General features: G+C 40.1%; 1 protein-coding gene across 7 annotated transcripts in view; it reads right to left on the bottom strand.

Moving 5' to 3' along the window:
* SYTL5 (synaptotagmin like 5) overlaps positions 1 to 20854 on the bottom strand; it is a 272831-nt gene that overhangs the window by 33750 nt on the left and 218227 nt on the right. For 5 of the 7 annotated variants that reach the window (XR_009256972.1, XM_058712816.1, XM_058712821.1 and 2 more), the window contains exons 7-9: positions 9379 to 9520; positions 5247 to 5379; positions 2514 to 2620 (exon numbers count right to left, since the gene is read on the bottom strand). Coding sequence is in view for 6 of the 7 variants with exons in the window: in XM_058712816.1 (XP_058568799.1) it covers positions 2514 to 2620; positions 5247 to 5379; positions 9379 to 9520 (382 nt within the window). In the remaining variant the exon portion in view is untranslated. The remainder of the gene's footprint in view (positions 1 to 2513; positions 2621 to 5246; positions 5380 to 9378; positions 9521 to 20854) is intronic. The other 2 variants (XM_058712819.1, XM_058712822.1) reach the window with 1 other exon arrangement.

The raw sequence follows: 20854 nt of genomic DNA, 5'->3' as shown, positions 1-20854 counted from the left end.
GTATGATGTTTGCGCTCAGCTTTTTCATATATGGCCTTTATGTTAAGATATGTTCCCCCTAGTTTCCCTTTGTTCAGGGTTTTTATTATGAATGGATATTGTATTTTGTCAAATGCATCTAATGATCATATGGTTTTCCTTTGTCTTGTTAATGTGATATATAATGTTAATTAATTTGTGAATAATGAACCACACTTGCAACCCTGGGATAAATCCCACTTGATTGTGAATGATTTTTTTAAGTTTACTTATTTATTTTTGAGAGCGAACTAGAGAGAGAGAGAGAGAGCGAGCAGGGGAGGGGCAGAGAGAGGGGGAGAGATAGAATTCCAAGCAGGCTCTGTACTGTCAGCACAGAGCCCAATGTGAGGCTTGAACTCAGGAACTATGAGATCATGACCTGAGCCGAAACTAAGAGTCAGATATTTAACCAACTGAGTCACCCAGGCATCCCGTGGTGAATTATTTTTTAAATGTGCTGTTGGATTTGGTTTACTAATATTTTATGGAGGATTTTTGCATCTCTGTTCAGCAGAGATATTGGCCTATAGTTTTCTTTTTGTAGTGTCTTGATTTGGTTTTGTTATCAGTGTAATGCTGGCCTTGTAGAATTCATGTGAAAGTCTTCTTCCTCTTCTATGTTTTGGAAATTTTGAGAAAAATAGGTATTAATTCTTCTTCAAATATTTGGTAGAATTCACCTGTGAAGCCATCTGGTCCTGGACTTTTGTTTGTTGGGAGTTTTTTGATTACTGATTCAATTTCATTGTTACTAATTGGTCTGTTCAAATCTTCTATTTCTTCTTGATTCAGTTTTGGTGTTGAAGTCCTTTACCTTTTGTTCATCTGGGCAACTCTGTATCTCATTTTCAGTTCTGAATAACTTTGCTGAGTATTCTTGGTTGTAGGTTTGTTTTTTTTTTTCCCAGCACTTTGAATATACCATGCCACTCCCTTCTAGCCTGGAAAGTTTCGGATGAAAACTCAGCTGATAGACACATGGTGTTTCCCTTGTATGTAACTATTTTCTCTTGCTGCTTTTGAGGGCACTTGTTGGGATGAGCATTGGGTATTATATGGCAACCAATTTGTCAATAAATTGTATTAAAAAATAAAATTCTCTATCATTATTTTTTTCCACTTTAATTATTATGTGTGTTGATGTGAACCTCCTTGGGTGGATTTTATTGTGGACTCTCTGTGCCTTTTTGACATGGATGTTTATTTCCTTACCCAGATTATGGAATCTTTCAGCTATTATTTCTTTAAATAAGTTTCTGCCTACTTTTCTCTCTCCTTTTCTTCTGGGATCCCTATAATGTAAATATTATTATGCTTAATGATGTCACTGAATTCCCATAAGCTATTCTAATTTTGTATTATTCTTTTTTCTCATTGCTGTTCAGCTTGTTTGCCTCCCACTACCCTGTCTTCCAGATCATCTATTTGTTCTTCTTCATATTCTAATCTGCCATTGATTCCCTCTAGTATATTTTTAATTTCAATTATGGAGTTTTCTAGGATCAGGAGTAGTTTCATAATGTTGGAATTAGCTGTTCTTTAAAGGGTGAACATAAGTAAGCTTTGAAACCATTTGATCTTATTGCCCCACCCCCTTTTGTGGTAGATTTTAAAATACTTTCCAGGTTTTTTTTTTTTACTCTAGTAAATAACAGTGAGCTTTAGAACCCAAGTTTCCTGGCTTGCTTTGGAAAATTATACTACTGTCATTTAACATTGTTTTATAACTTTCTTTCAAAGAGTTCAAATTCCATTATAGCAATTACACAAATCAGAATATCAAGGTATTAGAACTAGAAGGAAACTTAATAATTTAACTCAACCTTCTGATTTCAAAAACGAGTTCATGTTTGCACTAAAGTTTACATAATTTAATCTCATTTATGAAGGTAGTTTATTAGGGGTAACTTGAGATGTACCAATGTTCATATAAAATATACAGTCAGATAAATCTGGTAATATATGATTTAGAAAATGTTAGCATCCTTCATTTTCCAGGTTTAGATTAAGTGATGTTAAGCCAGGAGTTGAAATCCCCAAGAGGTATTTTTTTTAGGGATAATCTTCACCCATTAACCTGATTACCAGTTAACTTTTCTAAATCATTATTTTTTCTTTTTTTTTTTAATTTAGAGAGAGAGAGAGAGAGAGCGAGAGAGAGAGCGCGCACATGAGCAAGCAGGGGAAGGGGAGAAGGAAAGTGAATCTCAAGCAGGCTCCACATTCAACATAGAGCTCGAAGACGTGGGACTTGACCTCACAACAATGAGATCATGACCTGACCTTAAATCAAGAGTTTGACTCAACCAACTGAGCCACTCCAGGAGCCCTTCTAAAACATGCTTTAGTTGTTTTTATATATTGGTTGTGAAGACCAGTAGAAACATATTCCCATATATCTTCACTTTATTCTCACCTAAAAGTGGGAAGGTTTGGAACAAGACCGTGCCCTTTCCTCATGATCATTAGACTTTCTTCCACATCCAACTTACCAAGTCTTTGTCTAAAGCCCCAGGGACAGACTTGCTTCTTATGTTTACAGTATTCTCTAAATCTTCTGGAAATGACCCACTCAAATCTAATTCAGATCGACTCCGGTCTGGAGGAAGGAAGAGAACAGGAGGGATATCAATCAGCTAATTTTGTTAGAAGATTTCATTTTTTTAAATGTTTGTTTAGTTTTGAGAGAGAGAGAGAGAGAGAGAGAGGGAGAGGAAGAGAGGGAGAGGAAGAGAGGGAGAGGAAGAGAGGGAGAGGGAGAGGAAGAGAGGGAGAGGGAGAGAGAGAGGGTGCCCATGTGAGCCAGGGAGGGAAAGAGAGAGCAGGAGACAGAGGACCTAAAGCAGACTCTGCACTGACAGCAAAGACCTCGATATGGGGCTCAAACTCACAAACCATGAGATCATGACTTGAGCCGAAGTTAGATGCTTAACCGACTGAGCTACCCAGGTGCTACAATCTCATTTTTCATTGCCAATGTTTTATCATTATTTCCATCCTTTCTAGGCACAGGGCATGGAGTGTTAAGAAAGCAACAGTCAGAGAAACTTCATGCTGCTTACACTAACATACTTTTTTTTTTTTAATTTTTTTTTCAACGATTTTTATTTATTTTTGGGACAGAGAGAGACATAGCATGAACGGGGGAGGGGCAGAGAGAGAGGGAGACACAGAATCGGAAACAGGCTCCAGGCTCTAAGCCATCAGCCCAGAGCCCGATGCGGGGCTCGAACTCACGGACCGCGAGATCGTGACCTGGCTGAAGTCGGACGCTTAACCGACTGCGCCACCCAGGCGCCCCATAACATACTTTTTTTAAATAGTATTTTCAAAGTTTCTTTGACGGCATTATCAACACTGATGCATTCATTTCACGTTTGGTTAAAGGAAGTTAAATGTTCTATTGTAAAATGCAAATTTTTAAGCTAAGACTTCTGTTTTTCTCATAGACTAAAAACTCTCACAGAATGGGGCCTTAAAATATAATGAGCTCTTAGAAAAAAATAAAGCATTAATCATTTTGATTTATATATTTAGAGCATTCACTGTGTTTTTACATTTGACACACAATGCTATTAAAGGATATAACAAATTTCTTTCACATAAAAAGGGAGTGGCCATAGGAAAACTGAGAGGAAGTTCCATTTCTTCAGACACAAGAATAGTCTTTCATCAGAGGAACATCTTGCTTTCAAATATGTAATTGTTTGAAATTTTTAAAAAAATTTTTATTTAATTTTATTTATCTTTTTTTTTGAGAGAAAGAGAGACAACACAAGTCAGGGAGAGGGGGAGACAGAGGAGAGAAAGAGAGAATCTTAAGCAGGCTCTGCACTCAGCACAGAGCCTGACGTGGGGCATAATCTCATGACCATGAGATCATGACCTGAGCCGAAATCAAGAGTCAAATGCTTAATCAACCGAGCCACCCAGGTACCTCTTAAAAATATAATTTAAAGAACAATGCACCACTCAGTAATGCTGTAGACAACTTACTAAGACAAAGACAGTTCATTTACACAGAGTGGTGGTTCTATGTCAAAGCCCTGCTGGGATAGACATAGTTGTTCACTACGAGAAAGATTAAAGAGAGCAAGTTCGTACTTGAGTTTGAAATGGTAAATGAAACACTGCAGAAGTGCTTAGCACAGTGCCTGACACAGAGTATGTGATCAAAAAACAGGAGCTGTTGACTAGAAGGAGTAGAAATATAATCTATGAGGTTGGCCTGTAGACTAGTTAAAATTTTTTCTATTAACAGGAGAAACAATTTTGCAGTCCTGAACAAAATGCAACAAGAACCACATATATTTAGAAACCCTTTGTGAGCTACATGACTAGGAAAGACTCCTCAACTCAGCACACAGAATCTAGCCTCAGGCTTTATGCAAATATCATCATTAGGTAACAGTTAACCTTTCCATGTTGAGGATTCTGTCATGATTGTAATTCTACATAAAGGACTACTGCAAATGTCTCTAAAGAATTTTCTTATTCGTAGGTAATAAAATTGCAACATAAATAACACCTGTTTCACAGGGTTGTTGTGATGGAGAAGTGAAATGATATACAGTATTTGAATGTACCATCCGAATGAAAAGGGTTATTACTCACTTTAATGCAGCTTACAAGTAACATTTTATTTAAACCACAGGATAATTATTCTTTCTAGATATAGGGCATTTTAGACCATCATGTCTACTGAACTATCATTTCCCTGAATTCTGGAAAAGTGTTCTCTTTCTACCAAATGAACCAATTATATTTCCTACACTCCTATACTGATGTTTGGTATAGCTCTGAAACTTGACTGACAAGCATATACACTTAATAAATGGATTCTGCATGAACGCAGGAGGCTCAAGGTGTCGCCTGGGTCCACATTTAACCTGTTCTTATGGAATGGACCTACCATCACGGGTCAAGGGACAGACGATTATTTTCTAAAGCATGAAATATCCATTTAATGTCACACAAGACTGTCAATTCCAAAACTTAGTCAACTCCGTCAGTTATGCTTCCAACTCTTGATTGTGGCTCAGGTCATGATGTCAGGGTTTGTGAGACGGAGCCCTGTGTCAGGCTCAGCGCTGACAGCGTGGAGCCTGCTTGGGATTCTCTCGCTCCTCTCTCTGCTTCTCCCCTATGTTCACGTGTGCGCTCTCTCTCTCTCTCAAAATAAATAAATAGATTTAAAAGAGAGTAGTCATGCTGTAAATACCCACCTGAGGAGAGGGAGACCTCAGACACCGCTATGGACGGTGTGCCAGAAGTGTTTCTGCGACGACTCTTTGTGAGGTCGTCAGATGTGCTTTCAAGGGCAGCCAAATCCATGGAATTTTCGAAACCATGTTCCTTCTCACAAAGTAAAAATGAAAAAAGAACATTATGATGACTGTAGTTTACTTTCAAATCATATTAATATACTTCAGTATAACCACATTTATGTTGTATTACTCTTTAGGAGGGGCTAGTTAACGTTAGCGGTGGGGGGGTCCTCATCAGGGGTCCATATAACTCTAAAACTTACTATCAATAACTGCTCTATAAAACCCATTTGTTAATTAGGACAAAAGTTGTTCCAAATAATTTTACATTCACAAAACTGCGAGTGTTCCAATATATAATTAGCAAGAAAGATGATATAGGTACAGCTCCAATCTTAAATGAACTCTATATAAGAATATATAGAGGGGCGCGTGGGTGGCTCAGTCGGTTAAGCGTCCGACTTCAGCTCAGGTCATGATCTCACGGTTCTTGAGTTCGAGCCCTGCGTCGGGCTCTGCGCTGACAGCTCAGAGCCTGGAGCCTGCTTCAGACTCTGTGTCTCCCTCTCTCTCTGCCCCTCCCCAGCTTGCACTCTGTGTGTCTCTCTCTCTCTCTCTCTCTCTCTCAAAAATAAACAAAACATTAAAAAATTTTCAAAAAAAGAAAAAAAGAATCTGGCTAGCTTTGCATCCTCAGAGTTACACACAAGCTTAGTATTCTGTTTTCTTCCATGTTTGTCCCCATTCTCAACACTCTCTTTCCCCAATGACCCCCTACCTCCTACACCCCCATTTAACAGAAGACCGTGACCCACAATCCAGGTTAACACATGGCACAGAAGGGCTCCCAGGATACTGCCCCAGCCTTGCACCAGAGTCTGTTCTGATAGCTCAGTGCCTCTGCCATATCAGTTACTAAATATTTTGAATATCATTCCTTGTTAGGTTGCCAGCGAAGTAAGGGTAATCGCCAACTATCAATGCACTTTTCTGGGTATGGAACACTACTGCTTGCTGAGCTTAGTATAAATATTTATAAATTTTAAATCTGCCTTTTACCTTATCAGCAAGTACAATTCAGACTGTAAGTATTTAAAGAAATCTTCTATTTTTATTCAATCTGTCTGGATGCCTTTTAGCTTTTCCTTAAGAATATTTATAGAATCTGGCTGTTTACAGTCTCTGCTTTTCTTTTTTAAGTTTATGATTTATCTTTCCGAAGTTGCACTATAGGAAGAGTCGATATTTTAAATAAATATTTAGTTTTTATATTCAGTATTTAGATAATAACTTTTTTTTTTTTTCAACTTTTTTTTTTTTTTTTTTTTTGGGACAGAGAGAGACAGAGCATGAACGGGGGAGGGGCAGAGAGAGAGGGAGACACAGAATCGGAAACAGGCTCCAGGCTCCGAGCCATCAGCCCAGAGCCTGACGCGGGGCTCGAACTCACAGACCGCAAGATCGTGACCCGGCTGAAGTCGGACGCTTAACCGACTGCGCCACCCAGGCGCCCCTAGATAATAACTTTTTATTAAAGTATCATTGCCATATGATGTTAGCTTCAGGTAGATAGCATAGTGATTCAACAATTCTGTGCATTATGCAGGGCTCACTACCATAAGCATAGTCACCATCTGTCACCATAGGATGTTATTACAATATTATTGGCTATATTCCCCATCCTCCACTTTTCATCTCCACGACTTACTTATTTTATAAATGGAAGTTTGTACCTCTTAATCCCCTTCACCTATTTCACCCACCCTCTCATTCCCCTCTCCTCTGGCAACCACCAGTCTGCTCTCTGTATACATGAATCTGTTTCTAGTTTTGTCTTGGTGTGTTCATTCATTTTGATTTTTAGAATCCACATATAGGTGAAATTATGTGGTATTTTTCTTTCTCTGTCTGACTTCCCTTAGCATAATACCCTCTAAGTCCATCCACATTGTCACAAATGGCATGAACTCATTCTTTTAAAAAAATTTTTTTTTATATTTATTTATTTTTGAGAGACAGAGCACAAGTGCGGGAGGGGCAGAGACAGAAAGAGACAGAATCTGAAACAGGCGCCAGGCTCCAAGCTGTCAGCACAGAGCCTGATGTGGGGCTCGAACCCACAAACCGTGAGATCATGACCTTAGCTGAAGTCGGACGCTTCACCGACTGAGCCACCCAGGCGCCTCATGAACTCATTCTTTTTTACGGCTGAGCAATATTCGATTGTATACATTTACTACTTCTTTATCCACTCGTCTATCAGTGGGCACTGGGGCTACTTCCATATCTTGGCTATTGTAAATAATGCTGCAACAGGCATAAGGGTACGTGTATCTTTTTGAATTAATGCTTTCCTTTTCATTGAGTAAACACCCAGTAGTGCAATGGCTGGGCCGTAGGGTACTTCAATTTTTACTTTTTGAGGAACCTCCATACTGCTTTCTACAGTGGCTGCACCAGTTTGCATTCCCACCAACAGTGCACAGGATTCACGACCTCCATTTCTATCTCCTTGTTCCAAAGCCCAGTGTCTCACTTGCGGGAAGACAATGGCATCCTAACTGGTCTCTTGGCTTTTCCACTTGTTCCCCTACAGCTGCTTCTCAGCACAGCCTCCAGATCCTGTATAAAAGAAGCCACATCTTCTGCCTATTTTTCATTGGATTATGTCTTGGGGTGTTGGGTTGTGTAAGTTCTGTACATATTTTGAATTAAGGAGCACAGTCGTCACGATGAGCGCCAAGTGATGCATGGAATTGTTGAATCAGGACGCTGTACACCTGAAACTAATACAATCCTGTGCATTAACTATACTGGAGTTAAACAAACTAATAAAAAATAACAAAAAAAGAAGCCACATCGTGTCACTCTTCTGCTCAAAACCCTCCAACTGTCCCCAGCTTATTCCAACTCAATGTCAAAGTGCATACGGTGGTCAGTCCCTATTACCTCTCTGAGCTCACTTCCTCCTCCTCCTCCCTTTGTTCACTCACAACAGCCAAACTGGCCTTCGTGTTCTTCCTTAAATATACCAGGCACGTTCCCACTTCAGAGTCTTAGCACTGGCTGTTTCTCTAGGGGCGTTAAAAATATTTTAGGCACTGGTTGAACAGTGCCTTGACCATCCAAGAGGGAGGCCAGCCGTAAGTAATTGGAACAGCCTTCCCTGTATGTGTACCTGCTGAATATCAGTGCTGTCCCTACCTGGAGAAACACCTTGCTCCAGACTCCTGCATAGTTAATTCTTTCACTTCAAGTCTTTGCTTGACCAGGACCAAGATTTCTTAAACATAGATGTCAGCTCTATGTATGGAGCTTCCTGCTTAACAAAAAATCTAGATGCTCATTGATTCAAAAGAACCATTTCCATATATGTATATATGGAAGGTGTGTGTGTGTGTCCACACACACACACACACACACACACGTTTGTTTATTTTTGAGAGAGAGAGAGGGGGAGGGAGGGAGGAGCAGGGAGAGATGGGGACAGAGGATCTGAAGCGGGCTCTGTGCCAACAGCAGAGGGCGCGATGTGGGGCTTGAACTCACGAACCCTGAGATCATGACCTGAGCGGAAGTCGGAGGCTTAATGGACTGCGCCACACAGGCAACCCATATTCTCTCTATATTTTATGTATAATGCAATTTAAGTCTTTATGGTGTGTCGATCCCTAATTTTAACAGGTGTGCATAAAGAAAAACTATTCAAATATTTCAAGATTCTACTTTTCCTGATTTAAATCAGTCTGGGAAAGTTTTAGTGCAGTCAACTTAGGAATTCTTGGCAAATAACATGGAAGATCAAACTAGGAGACTTCTAAACATTATTTATATTTTGTTTAAGCCACATAGCCATTTAACCCCCCATCATACAAATACCACCCTTGAACCTGCTCCTTCCCTTTCCTTCACATTTCTGGCTTCCCACCAAGAGCTAAGGGTGCAGGAAGTTCAGTCCTGATAACGAAGCATCTACAATTAAACAGCATAAACAACATGCTTCAAGATCCCGAGAACTCAGACCCAACCAGGCAATGGTGGTGAGGTCAAGTCTCGGAAGCTGGGTGTCCTTTCACATTTGTGGACTTACTCTACTGCTGGCTGAGGTCACGCTGCGTGTGCTTGGAGCCGGTGACCTCTGCGTGACGGGGGTCACTCCACTGCTCCGGCTGCTCTTCCGAGTTGCCGGGCCGGCTTCCTGGTCATAAAGGTCTGATGAACCAGTGCTTCCCCTAAATGAGAAAGAATATTCTGACTTTAACTAGGATGCAGACCAGCAAGCAAAGACACAGCCATGGAAAAGCTTTCAAGAAAATGATGATGACAAGCGAACCCCCCCGAAACGCACTGCAGCCACACTGGAATCGGTCGCTATCTTCCTCAGAGACTCACTAGGCTCAAGCCCATTTGTCTGACTCCAGGGTTTCTGTAACTGAGCTTCACCGGACCGTTGCAGCCTTATTTCCTACTGCTCACCAGCATCCTCCCACCTGCGCAGGTTCTCCGCTCCCCTCTCAACTCACCACACTCACGGCACCCGCTCCAGCTTCTACCTCTAAGGCTTTTTCTCATGTTCTCTCCACCTGCTATGCTCTATTTGCCACTCTGCACTTATGCAAATCTTCGCCATCCTTCATGGCCCAGATGAAGGCCAGCCTCCCCTATCAGGCACTTCCTGTCATCTACAAGCCTTGTGAACCTCTGCTCTGCTCCGTTCTTACTGACTCACAGTCTTTGCCAAACTGTGTAGCACTTCACTCCAGGATGTCTTATTTGGCTTCTAAGTGATCCACATATATGGGCCTTGTTGCCTCTTTCAACCTGAACTCCTTGGGGACAGAGTTCATGACATATTTACCACATTATCTCTACCACCTTCATAAATGCCTTGGTGCAAAGGAGGCACTCAGTACATACTTAATCAAAGAGTGGGAATTATGTTTTATTTCCCTATGTTGTTTCAGTGTCTGGCTCATGGTACACATTTAATAAATGTGGCATAAAAATAATGACATTTGGTAAATGGGCTTGACTCACTTTGTTTGCTAAAACTGATTCAATCCCATTCAATAATGATTATAAAATAATAGCTCCTGCCTTTGAGGTGATCATGATTTTCTGATTACGTGGAGTTTCGTAAGTATAAGTTTTGACAAATTAGATTTTAAGAGAAGTGTTTGTTCTATTTTATTCTTTATCCTCGGTGAACACAAAATACGCTAAGTGGTAAAACATAAGCCTTTGTGAATTTCACTATTTGATTTACTATTTAGTAAGTTATAAGTGCATCTATAATCATAAGCATGTTAAAGCCTAGACGTGATAGTTAACAGTGATTAGAACTTACGTTTGAGCCAATCAGAAAAGATATGCAAAAGAATAGAGGAAGAGTGCTTTAAAAAAAAAAAAAAAAAAAAAAGGCTGTCTCACTGTGCATGTGACATTGCTGGAAGACAAATCTGGCAGAAGAAAGAATCGGCAATGACCACTGCAGCTATCAACCACAGCTCCTAACTTTTTCAAGGCTCTGCACCAGAGAAGCCACCAAAATCAAATCAAATATGCCCTGATTTTTACTCCTGGCTACCACCACCCGCAAAAATTATGCAAAGAGAAGCTACATTTACTGAGTATTTTCTAGGTGCTTGACACTTTCCATGTCCCAACATCCCTGTAAGAAAAACATTCCTATTTTAAAGATGGGAACACTGAGTCCTAAAGAGGTTAGACAACTATTCCATGTACGTAGGCATAGGTGTGTGTACACACACAACACACAACACCCCTCCCCCACCACACCGTCGCACAGTTCGTACATAATAAAGTCAGGATAAAAACTGAAAATTGCCTGCCTACCCAAAGCCTACGTTCATTCTAGTTTCTCCTGTTGCTTACTCATCACTCAGCAAGATCAAATTGATAGAACCAGGCAGGCTGTACATTGCTAGAAGGAGCTATCAAACAGAAAACAATTCAAGGGTGAGAGAGCTGGGGGTTAGCTTCTTGGAATCTGATGAAAAGAACTAAAAGTTCTCTCGGTAGCATTCCTACGATACCACATAGAAACAGTCTCTGGCTTCTTCCTCTAGATATGGCACCCTGAATGAATTATAGATTGCTCAGGAAGGGTCTAGGACTGTGTCTTGATGCTGACAAGAGAACAAAGTTTTATGATTAAATAAATTTATATAATTCAAGATTCTAAGTTCCTTGGAGACTTTCCAGAGCCCTCCAAGCTCAGGTGCTACACTTTTACACTTGACGACAGTTAACCATCTGAGTGATTTTGCTCATCTCGGAAGTCCTACCTAGAAAGATCTTAGAGACCTACCCAGGAACACTGTGGTGGAACCACAAAACTTTTCTGCTATTTTAGGTAAAATCTCCTTGAAAAAACAAGGGCTAGACATTAATCTTGCAGAAATGAGCCAAGAAGTTAGGATCCAAAGGGACTCATGTCGATATATCTGCTTGTGCCTGTCCTGAAAGTTCTCCTTGACCCAGGTGGTTTTGAAAAAGTCCCCATCTCAGATGAGCTTCACTAGAACCAAAAGTCCTACTTATGGAGAAGCTCTGGCAGAAGTTGATTAATTGTGGTGATGACATTCAAGAGGCTATCCTGTAATAATAAAAAAATTCTTATAAGTCAGCTACTGGAAATTGTTGCCAGAAGCACTACCTCAAAGATGACATATAATTTCACATTTGTCCCTGACATTTACCGTGAGCTTCTCAAAAATATCTTCCTCTCAGTCAGTTGTTTCAGTTGGTCAGACTAAAAAAAGATTCAGTCTGATGAGGCATAATATCGTAAATAGTTGGGTGCCAACTCTCTTAGATGTTATATAAAATATGGCATAAAATACATAAATCATCGCCACTTAAATAGGAAGAGGATAAAAGAAGTCTAAATTCAAGAAGTTTAAAGTTCAATTAAAAAACAGCTATTTTTTGGGTCAGAGGACCTGAATAGGTATCTTCCCAAAGAAGGCATACATACGGCAGACACACGAAAAGATGCTCACCATCACTAATCATCAGGGACATGCAAATTAAAACCACAACGAGATCTAACCTCACAACTGTCAGAATGGCTAGATTCAAAAAGACAAGAAAGGGGCACCTGGGCGGCCCAGTTGGTTAAGCATCCAACTCTTAATTTTGGCTCAGGTCACAATCTGCCATGAGATCGCGCCTGCATCGGGCTCCACATCCAGCTCCACATTGGGCATGGAGCCTGCTTAAGACTCTCTCTCTCCCTCTCCCTCTCCCCCTCCTCTGTGTGCACACACTCTCTCTCTCTCTCTCTCTCTCTCTCAAAAAAAAAAAAAAAGAGACAAGAAATAACAAGAGTTGGGTGAGGATGTGGAGAAAAGGGAACCCTTGTGCACTATTGGTGGAAATGTAAATTGGTGCAGCCACTATGGAAAACAATGTAGAGGCTCCTTAACAAATTGAAAGTGGAAATACCATATGGTCCAGTAATTCCACTCCTGGCTATTTACCCAAAGAAAACAAAAACATTAATTCAAAAAAAATATATGAACCCTTAAGTGTATTGCAGCATTATTTACAATGGACAAGATATTGGCGCAACCCAAGTGACTAATGATAGATGAATGGATAAAGAAGACGTGGTATATAGATAATGGGATATTACTCAACCATAAAAAAGAATGAGATCTTATCATCTGTGACAACATGGATGGACCTATAGGGCAAGGGTATAATGCTAAGTGAAATAAGTCACAGAAAAATATATCATATGGTTGTATTCATATGTGGAATCCAAAAAACAAACGAAGAAATGAAGCAACAAAATGTAGAATCAGACGTATAAATACAGAAAACAAACTGGTGGTTGCCAGAGGGGAGGGAGTGGGAGGACAGGCAAAACGAGAGAAGGAGAGTGGGACATAAAAGCTTTCAGTTATAGAATGAGCGAGTCACAGGAATAAAAGGTACAGCACAGAGAATATAGTCAATGGTATTGTAATAGTGTTGCGTGGTGACAGACGGTAGCTATATCTCCAGTGATCGCAGCATAACATACAGAGTGGTTGAATCCCTGTTGTACACCTAAAACGAATGTGACGCTGTGTCAACTATTCTTAAAAATGAAAGAGCTATTTTTGATTCAGATATCAGGTCACTGATACTTAAATAGGAAGTATTAGAAATCAGTGTCAACAAAACTTCTAGCTAAAATTTGCTTAAAGGGAAACTGACAAGAAAGAGAGAGATTTTTCCTGTTCTAGAAGGGCCCAGAGTGTGGAGATAGGACACCGCCTGGGGAGCTCAGACATCCCAGGTTACCTGAAAGACACATTGCCTAGAGTAAGAAACCGTCTCGTTTACTTTAGCTTATGAAATATACTTTAAAAGCCTTCCATTTTGTTATCTCTAATTTCACAATGGCCCAAATCTTGATAATGGCTTTCTAGATTTATTTTTAGATAAAGGATCTAAGGACAAGGGACAGAGACTATAATTTAATGAGTTGCCTTTGTGGATTATATAACCATCTCCCAGGAGTTGTAGTCCGGAAAGCATTTCCCAGGATGCAACCCTCCCAGAGTGGCCTGACAATGTTGAGTCTGTGCCCACATGGTTAAATGAATATTCCCCTAAGAAAGCTCAACCAAAAGGCAGCATTAATATCAGAGATACTAACACTCACTGTGACAATGAGGCTAGTGCGTAGCATGACACAGAGACTGCGTATTCTTTCTGTGGTTTATGCACTTTCCTAATTTTTTTTTGTTATATCAGATCTGAAATGGATATATAAGAAAAGCAAGGGAGGTAACAGAAAGTGAAGTGATCCCATTAAATGGGAAAGATGTTAAACATGAGAAAGAAAAGAGAAAAAAGCTGAACATAGGTCAACTTTCCAGTCTCTGGTGATCCCAAAATGCTTTGCCTTTCCTAACAGTCTTATGAGAGATGGGTGGTCTTCATCCGTGGCTGCACATCAGAAACAGTGGGGGAGCTTTTAAAAATCTCCAAGCTTAGACTACATCCAAGACTAATCACATCAGACTCTGAGCATGTAATCTAGGCCCATAGGATCGATATGTTTTAATGACACCACCCCTCAGTGATTCCAATATACAGCCAAGGCTGAGAAACACTGGGCTAAACTCTTGATTGGTTTGAATTTATTCATCTCAGACATCTCTCCATCTGCAATTTGCCCCCCTCATACCACTATTTTCTTAACCTCAGTAATCACATCAATACAAGTGATCTGTCCTCAAGACTTAGCCTGTGGATAAATGGAAGGACACTTTCTTTGTTAGTGAGTGAACGTGTTGTACCAGGAATCAGCAAACTACGGTCCACGGACAGAATTGAGCCCATTGTCTGTTTTTGTAGCCTGTGAGCCAAGAGTGGTTTTTACATTTTTTAAGTAATTGAAAAAAAATATTTTGTGACATGTGAAAATTACATGGAGTTCAAATGTCAGTGCCTCTAAATAAAGTTTTGTTGTAATGCTGGCATGCCCATTCATTTATCTATTGTCTACAGCTGCTCCAAGAGCAGAGTTGAGTGGCTGAGACAGAGACCGTGTGGCCCAAAAAGCTCAAACTATCAACTATCTGTATATCTACAGAAGCTGTGTTGACCCCTGTGAGTACTGCCCATCCACACAGGCACACAACATACAGATACGGGTATCTCCATTTAACAGTCAAATCCTTGGAGCACCGGGTGGCTCAGGCGGTCGAGTGTCTGACTTTTGATTTCAGCTCAGGTCATGATCCCAACCACAGTTGTGGGATTGAGCTCCGCATCAGGCTCCAGGCTGAGCAAGGAGCGGCTTAAGATTCATTCTCATTCTCTCTCTCTCTCTTTCCCCCCTCCCCCCACTCATGTGCTCTTTCTAAAGTGAAAAAAAAAAAAGAAAAGAAAAGAAATAAAAATAAAACTCTTTGGAGAGGTTGACACATCCTAAAAGGATGAATTTCAGGTACTGTGTGCCTGTGTGGATACATGTGTACAGATGTATGTGTTTTATTCTTAGGCATAGGTGAACCATCATAGGAGCTTTGGAATGAAGAATTAGGGAAGCAGAGAAATGAGGAAAAAGTACAAGTTCATCAGGAAGCTTCTCTAGCTGCAGTTTCCTCTGAAGTCACTGGCTTTCTGTGATTTAATTACACACATTTTCCTTCTGTCTCCTTCTTGGAGAAAGGATACAATGTGGTGGGTACTCAGTGAAATTTTATTCAATGAATCATAGTGTTAATTATATAAAGAACCTTTATTTTTTTTAATTTTTCTTTACCATTTTTTTTTTGAGAGAGAGACAGACAGACAGAGACAGAGAGACAGAGTGTGAGCAGGGGAGGGGCAGAGAGAGGGAGATACAGAATCCAGGCTCTGAGTTGTCAGCACAGAGCCCGACATGAGGCCCAAACTCACAAAGGGTGAGATCATGACCTGAGCCGAAGTCGGACGCTTAACCAACTGAGCCACCCAGGCGCCCCCAAGAACCTTTATATTTGATTTACTAAAACAAAGGTGATTTGTTTGGTGGGTTTGAAACTGTTTAGCGTTTTCTTAAAGGACCTGCTTTATTTATTTTTTTTAATATAATTTATCGCCAAAATGGCTCACATACAGTGTGTAAAGTGTGCTCTTGGTTTTTGGGGTAGATTTCTGTGATTCATCGCTTACATACAACACCCAGTGCTCATCCCAGCAAGTGCGTGATGGGCATAAAGGACCTGTTTTAAGAAGACTCTCCATAAAGTGGAGGAGACAGTCACATGAGGAAGGGATTCTGAGTGGATATGAAGGAAAAGAACAGGTAAAACTCCCAGTCTGAAAATACTTTTGTCTTTTACCATCACAATAGAATCCTGATCCCCTGTCTTCTTTCTAAATAATGGATGAAAGCCATTTGGAAGAGAGAGGCCACCAGCCATGAAAAACCTTGGGTGAATTGGAAGTCAGGGGCAAGAAAGCCGATTGCCTCCATGTGTAGACACCAAGGAAAACAAGTGTTTAGCAGAACTTAACTTTCAGGAACTAAAGGGAAAAGGCACATGCTCTGTACTTAATAGCTCAAATTTGCCAAACTCTTGTTCCATCTGGGATGCTATGTTGCTTATAAAAACAGGTCATCAATGTATCCGAAGCCATCTGTATCTCGGTCCAACTTAGCTCTTAATTTCATCTCTTTCATACAACACTTCAATTTTTACACTCTAAAATCCCCCAACAGTTCATTTTCCAGTACACGCAACATCGCTTTATGCCTCTTTTCCTTTTTACTTTCTCTTTCCTCTGTTTCATTCTTATCTTTCTCCACCTGGCAGGGTCTTCTTCATCCCTTAAAATTGCTTAGAGCTCATCTCCGTGAAGCTTCTCTGAATCCTCTCAAAGGATAAATGCCTCTCTCTGGTTTTCCCATAGCACACAGAACATCTTTTTAACATGATACAATATTGTCTTGAAATTGTGTGGTTATATCAATCTTCCTTGACAAATTGGATGTTCATGAAGGGGTGGAATAATATCACTGTCTAAAACCTTCCACAGTTAACTACCATTTGGAATACGGCACTAGGACAATAATGTTGACAGAACTGTGTGTTGAAATTATTTGTATAAATAAAATTCACAGGTGAGCCAGTCATATACCTCTACACCTTAATGATTTGCAGACGGAGAAGACCATTGGTGTATCTTAGATACCCTGAGAATGGACACACCACAAAATACGCCTGAAAAAAATTATTATACCAGAAGGGGGAAATGTGTTAAATTTAGTTCATAGAAATTGGACATGTCAAGGCAGTGAATCTTTGAGAAACGGCTGCAGAAACAGATGAGAGAGCAAAGGAGCTGTCCTTGGGCTCACAATCATTTGACCACAAGAACGAGGCAAGTCAAGAACCCAGTTGTAATCCAACCAAAGTATAATATCAAGAGTCTGGCTGAACGACCAAGTCTCCATAACTCCTCAAATTACTGTCATTACATAAAGGAAAGTCACACCTATATAAAGTTAGCATAAATCAGGAGCTGAGCAACCAGTGGTCTGACAAACTGCACCTTTGGAAGAGGCCCAAGAGCAGTCTGGGAAGGATGCTGTAGCAGACCCCAGTGCCCCTGCCCAGTTCCCTTGGCACTCACCTCTACCCACAGAATCCTATTTACTGTGAACACCCATAACTCTATGCCTGAGGACATTTTTTGTATCACAAGAGCATGGAGCACCTGTGCACAGAACAAGTCAGAAGTGCCAAAGAGTCAGTGCCCCAGAATTAGTCCTCAGCCAGTGATGAACAGGGAGCCGGTGTATAAATACCCCAGACTCCCAGTCTCTTGACTAGATAATTCTAAAGTGTGTTGTACACTGTTTCCTGCAGGTGTCCACTGAGAGTGAGCACTGGATCCCCATGGTAGTAAACGGCTTCTTTCCTTTCTCTGGCTCACTTCCCCCCTCCTCTTGGGTTTCCAAAACCACCTCCTAAATAAATTATTTGCTCTTGAATCCTTATTTCGGGGTTTGCTCTGAGGGGACCCAAATCGGGGTAGGTGTGTATGATGGGCAAAGGATAAGTAGAAAGGGATGACTGTGTGGTATAAACAGAAGTTTCTAGCTGAAGATGTATTTGGCAACTCCAGACTTCATATTACTCCCACCAATAGGGTCACGGTCTAAGCACATGAAACACTGGTGAATCTGATGCGATTGCCATATTCTCCAATGTGACGACAGACCTGCCGCAGAGAAACACAGCATCTTCCTTTGTCCATTTTGTACTGAACTGAGTGAAGGTTAAGTTCAAAGGTCCGTTTTTCCTTCATGTGTTTTAGGGGACATTGTTCATGTCCTACCCAGATCCCCTTATATCACTTGTGCTGGCTCTGCACGCTCATCTCCAGCTTCTGAGCGCTTGCCTGCTAATGGCCTGCGCCCATGGCCTTCAGAGATCTGCCCTTTAGCACTGGAGCAAGGGGCCTAGACATGCTTTGGAGTGGGTCTTCCCAGACCCCCGTTGGAGAGGTGTCAAACAAAATGCAGGACTCTCAGTTACATTTGAATTTCAGGTAAGCAACGAATCATTTTGAGTACAAAAATATACTAATACTTATAGAGTATATGAATGAAAATGATATTGCATGGGGCATACTTTGTATCTTTGTTTGTTAAATCTGGAAACCCTATCCAAGGGAATTCAGAGTCATTGACGAATTGGTAAAGGAGTGCGATGGTCCAGCTCCTCAAAATGGAAAAACTCAAGAGACACATCTTATAGCTCCAGAATCCCTTGAGGGATCAAGCTGAGTTCTCAAATTCAGACCTCATCTGAGAAAGCACATTGCTTAGGTTCTTCCCATTTATTCTGCTTCCCTTACTCCTGTACTGGTTTCTCCTGGAATGACTTCATTAATAAATCACTTACTTATGAATCCTTGTCTGAGGGTTTGTTTCTGGATGGGCGTGACTTCACACAGATCCCTCACAAATCATACCGCATTGCCAAACTCAACACAACGTAAAAGGGCTTAGGACCCGCTGCCCTGAAGAGCATTCTATTTATTAACCATAGCTTCCATGCATATTCTTTTGAAAAAAAGAAGTCTCCTTTGCCTCATCTGTCAAGTCCCTAGCAGCAAGTGAAGGGCCGTGTGCTGTGCGCCTCTGGGAGGCTGCTGGGCCTTGCCTTACCCATTCATACTTTTCCCTGCTTTCAAACTACGGAAAAGAAAGTTAACAAGGCATCTGGTAAAACATCATTTCCATTCTGATAGGACAGGAGTTTTAAACAAGAATTCCCAAGCCCAGCTGCTCCAGGAAAAGAGCAATGGACCATGAAGAAATATGCATTGTGCAGGAGAAAGGGGGAATTCATTGCTGAGCTGGGTCAGGTAACAGACCAAAGAGACTGGCTGGGCCCTTACAGCCTCTTTAGGGAAATTTGCTGTTCCATATTCTAAAATGAGTTACAAGGGAGAATGCAATTCTGCTTGCAAAAGCTAAGGAGGAATGGAAGTCTGCCAGTTTTACTACTTAGCTTTGCAGAATTACTGCAGCTTCAAGCAAACAAAAAGGAGCTAATATTTTTTGGTGGGGGAGTTAGGCAAAGATGGGCTACTTCCCGCCCCAACTTTGCAAGGAATAGTTTTGGGATAATATAACTCATCTCACTGTGGCAGTCCATTAATGAGTCATCGTTATGATAAACGCACGTTCTAGGAAACGAACGTTTTGCTCTACTGATCTCCCCAATGGCTTTACTCTCTTTCTTACTGGGAAAACACTGTTCCTGGCATGCTTAACCCAAAGCATCCCCGACTACCATATCCTGATCTTCTATAAACCATTTCAGGTACTTGGGATTTAGAAGATAAAGTCTGCCTCCTTTCAGTTTACAACAAGAACAAGAAAACCCTAGGTCAATACAACAGTGTTTGGTGAAACATGTCCATATGGCTTTACAATATTATGATTATTTATACTCAGCAGTAGATAACACAGAAGAAATAAACCCAGGCACATGGATTCTGGAAGAACAGCAAAACCATATTCTTGTTGAATAACTGTAACACTAATTAATTTAAAATGGAATAATCTATTTGCTGGGTCAGGAGACTTTTTGGTTTCTAACAGGAACTCCATCTTTCCTCTTCAGACATATATATATATATACATACATATGCATGTATATATACATATATACGTATATATACATATATACGTATATATACATATATATATACATATATACATTTATATATACGTATATATGTATATATACGTATATATGTATATATACATGCATATATGTACATATACATATATACACATATGCATGTACATATACATGTATATATACACATATGCATGTACATATACATGTATATATACACATATGCATGTATATATGTATATATACACATATGCATGTATATATGTATATATACATATATGCATGTATATATGTATATATACATATATACATATATGCATGTACATATACATATATGTATGTATATGTGTATATATACGTATATATGCACATATACATGCATATATATGTATATATGTATATATATACATATATATGCATGTATATATACATATATGCATGTACATACACACATATATGTATGTATATATGTATATATACATACATGTATATATGTATATGTATACATATGTATATGTATATATATATAGAGAGAGAGAGAGAGAGAGAGAATATATTTTCCCTGTATGTGTATTTTTTATGTATATGTATTTTCCCTGTGTGTGTGTGTGTGTGTGTATATATATATATATACATATATATATATACACACATACATATTTTTTTTTAGGAAATATGTAATTTTTAATTGGGTAACTGGTTTTTCTGATTGTGTTTTGATTTGAAATCTCCCGATTTGAATCAACCCTAGGATTGTCCCTCTCCAGTCGGCTGACGTCCTCCTAAAAGAGCAGAGAAGAAAAAGCCAGTTCGACAGAACTGTCACATCACATGAGGTGCCGGCTGAAGGTTTTGTTTTTTAGACGTGGTCCAAAGTGTACATCCACCCACACT

The sequence above is a fragment of the Neofelis nebulosa genome, chromosome X (genome assembly GCF_028018385.1).
Source record: "Neofelis nebulosa isolate mNeoNeb1 chromosome X, mNeoNeb1.pri, whole genome shotgun sequence".
Lineage (NCBI taxonomy): Eukaryota > Metazoa > Chordata > Mammalia > Carnivora > Felidae > Neofelis > Neofelis nebulosa.
Note: the sequence above shows the minus strand (reverse complement) of the source record. Positions and strands in the feature narration are given on the sequence as shown.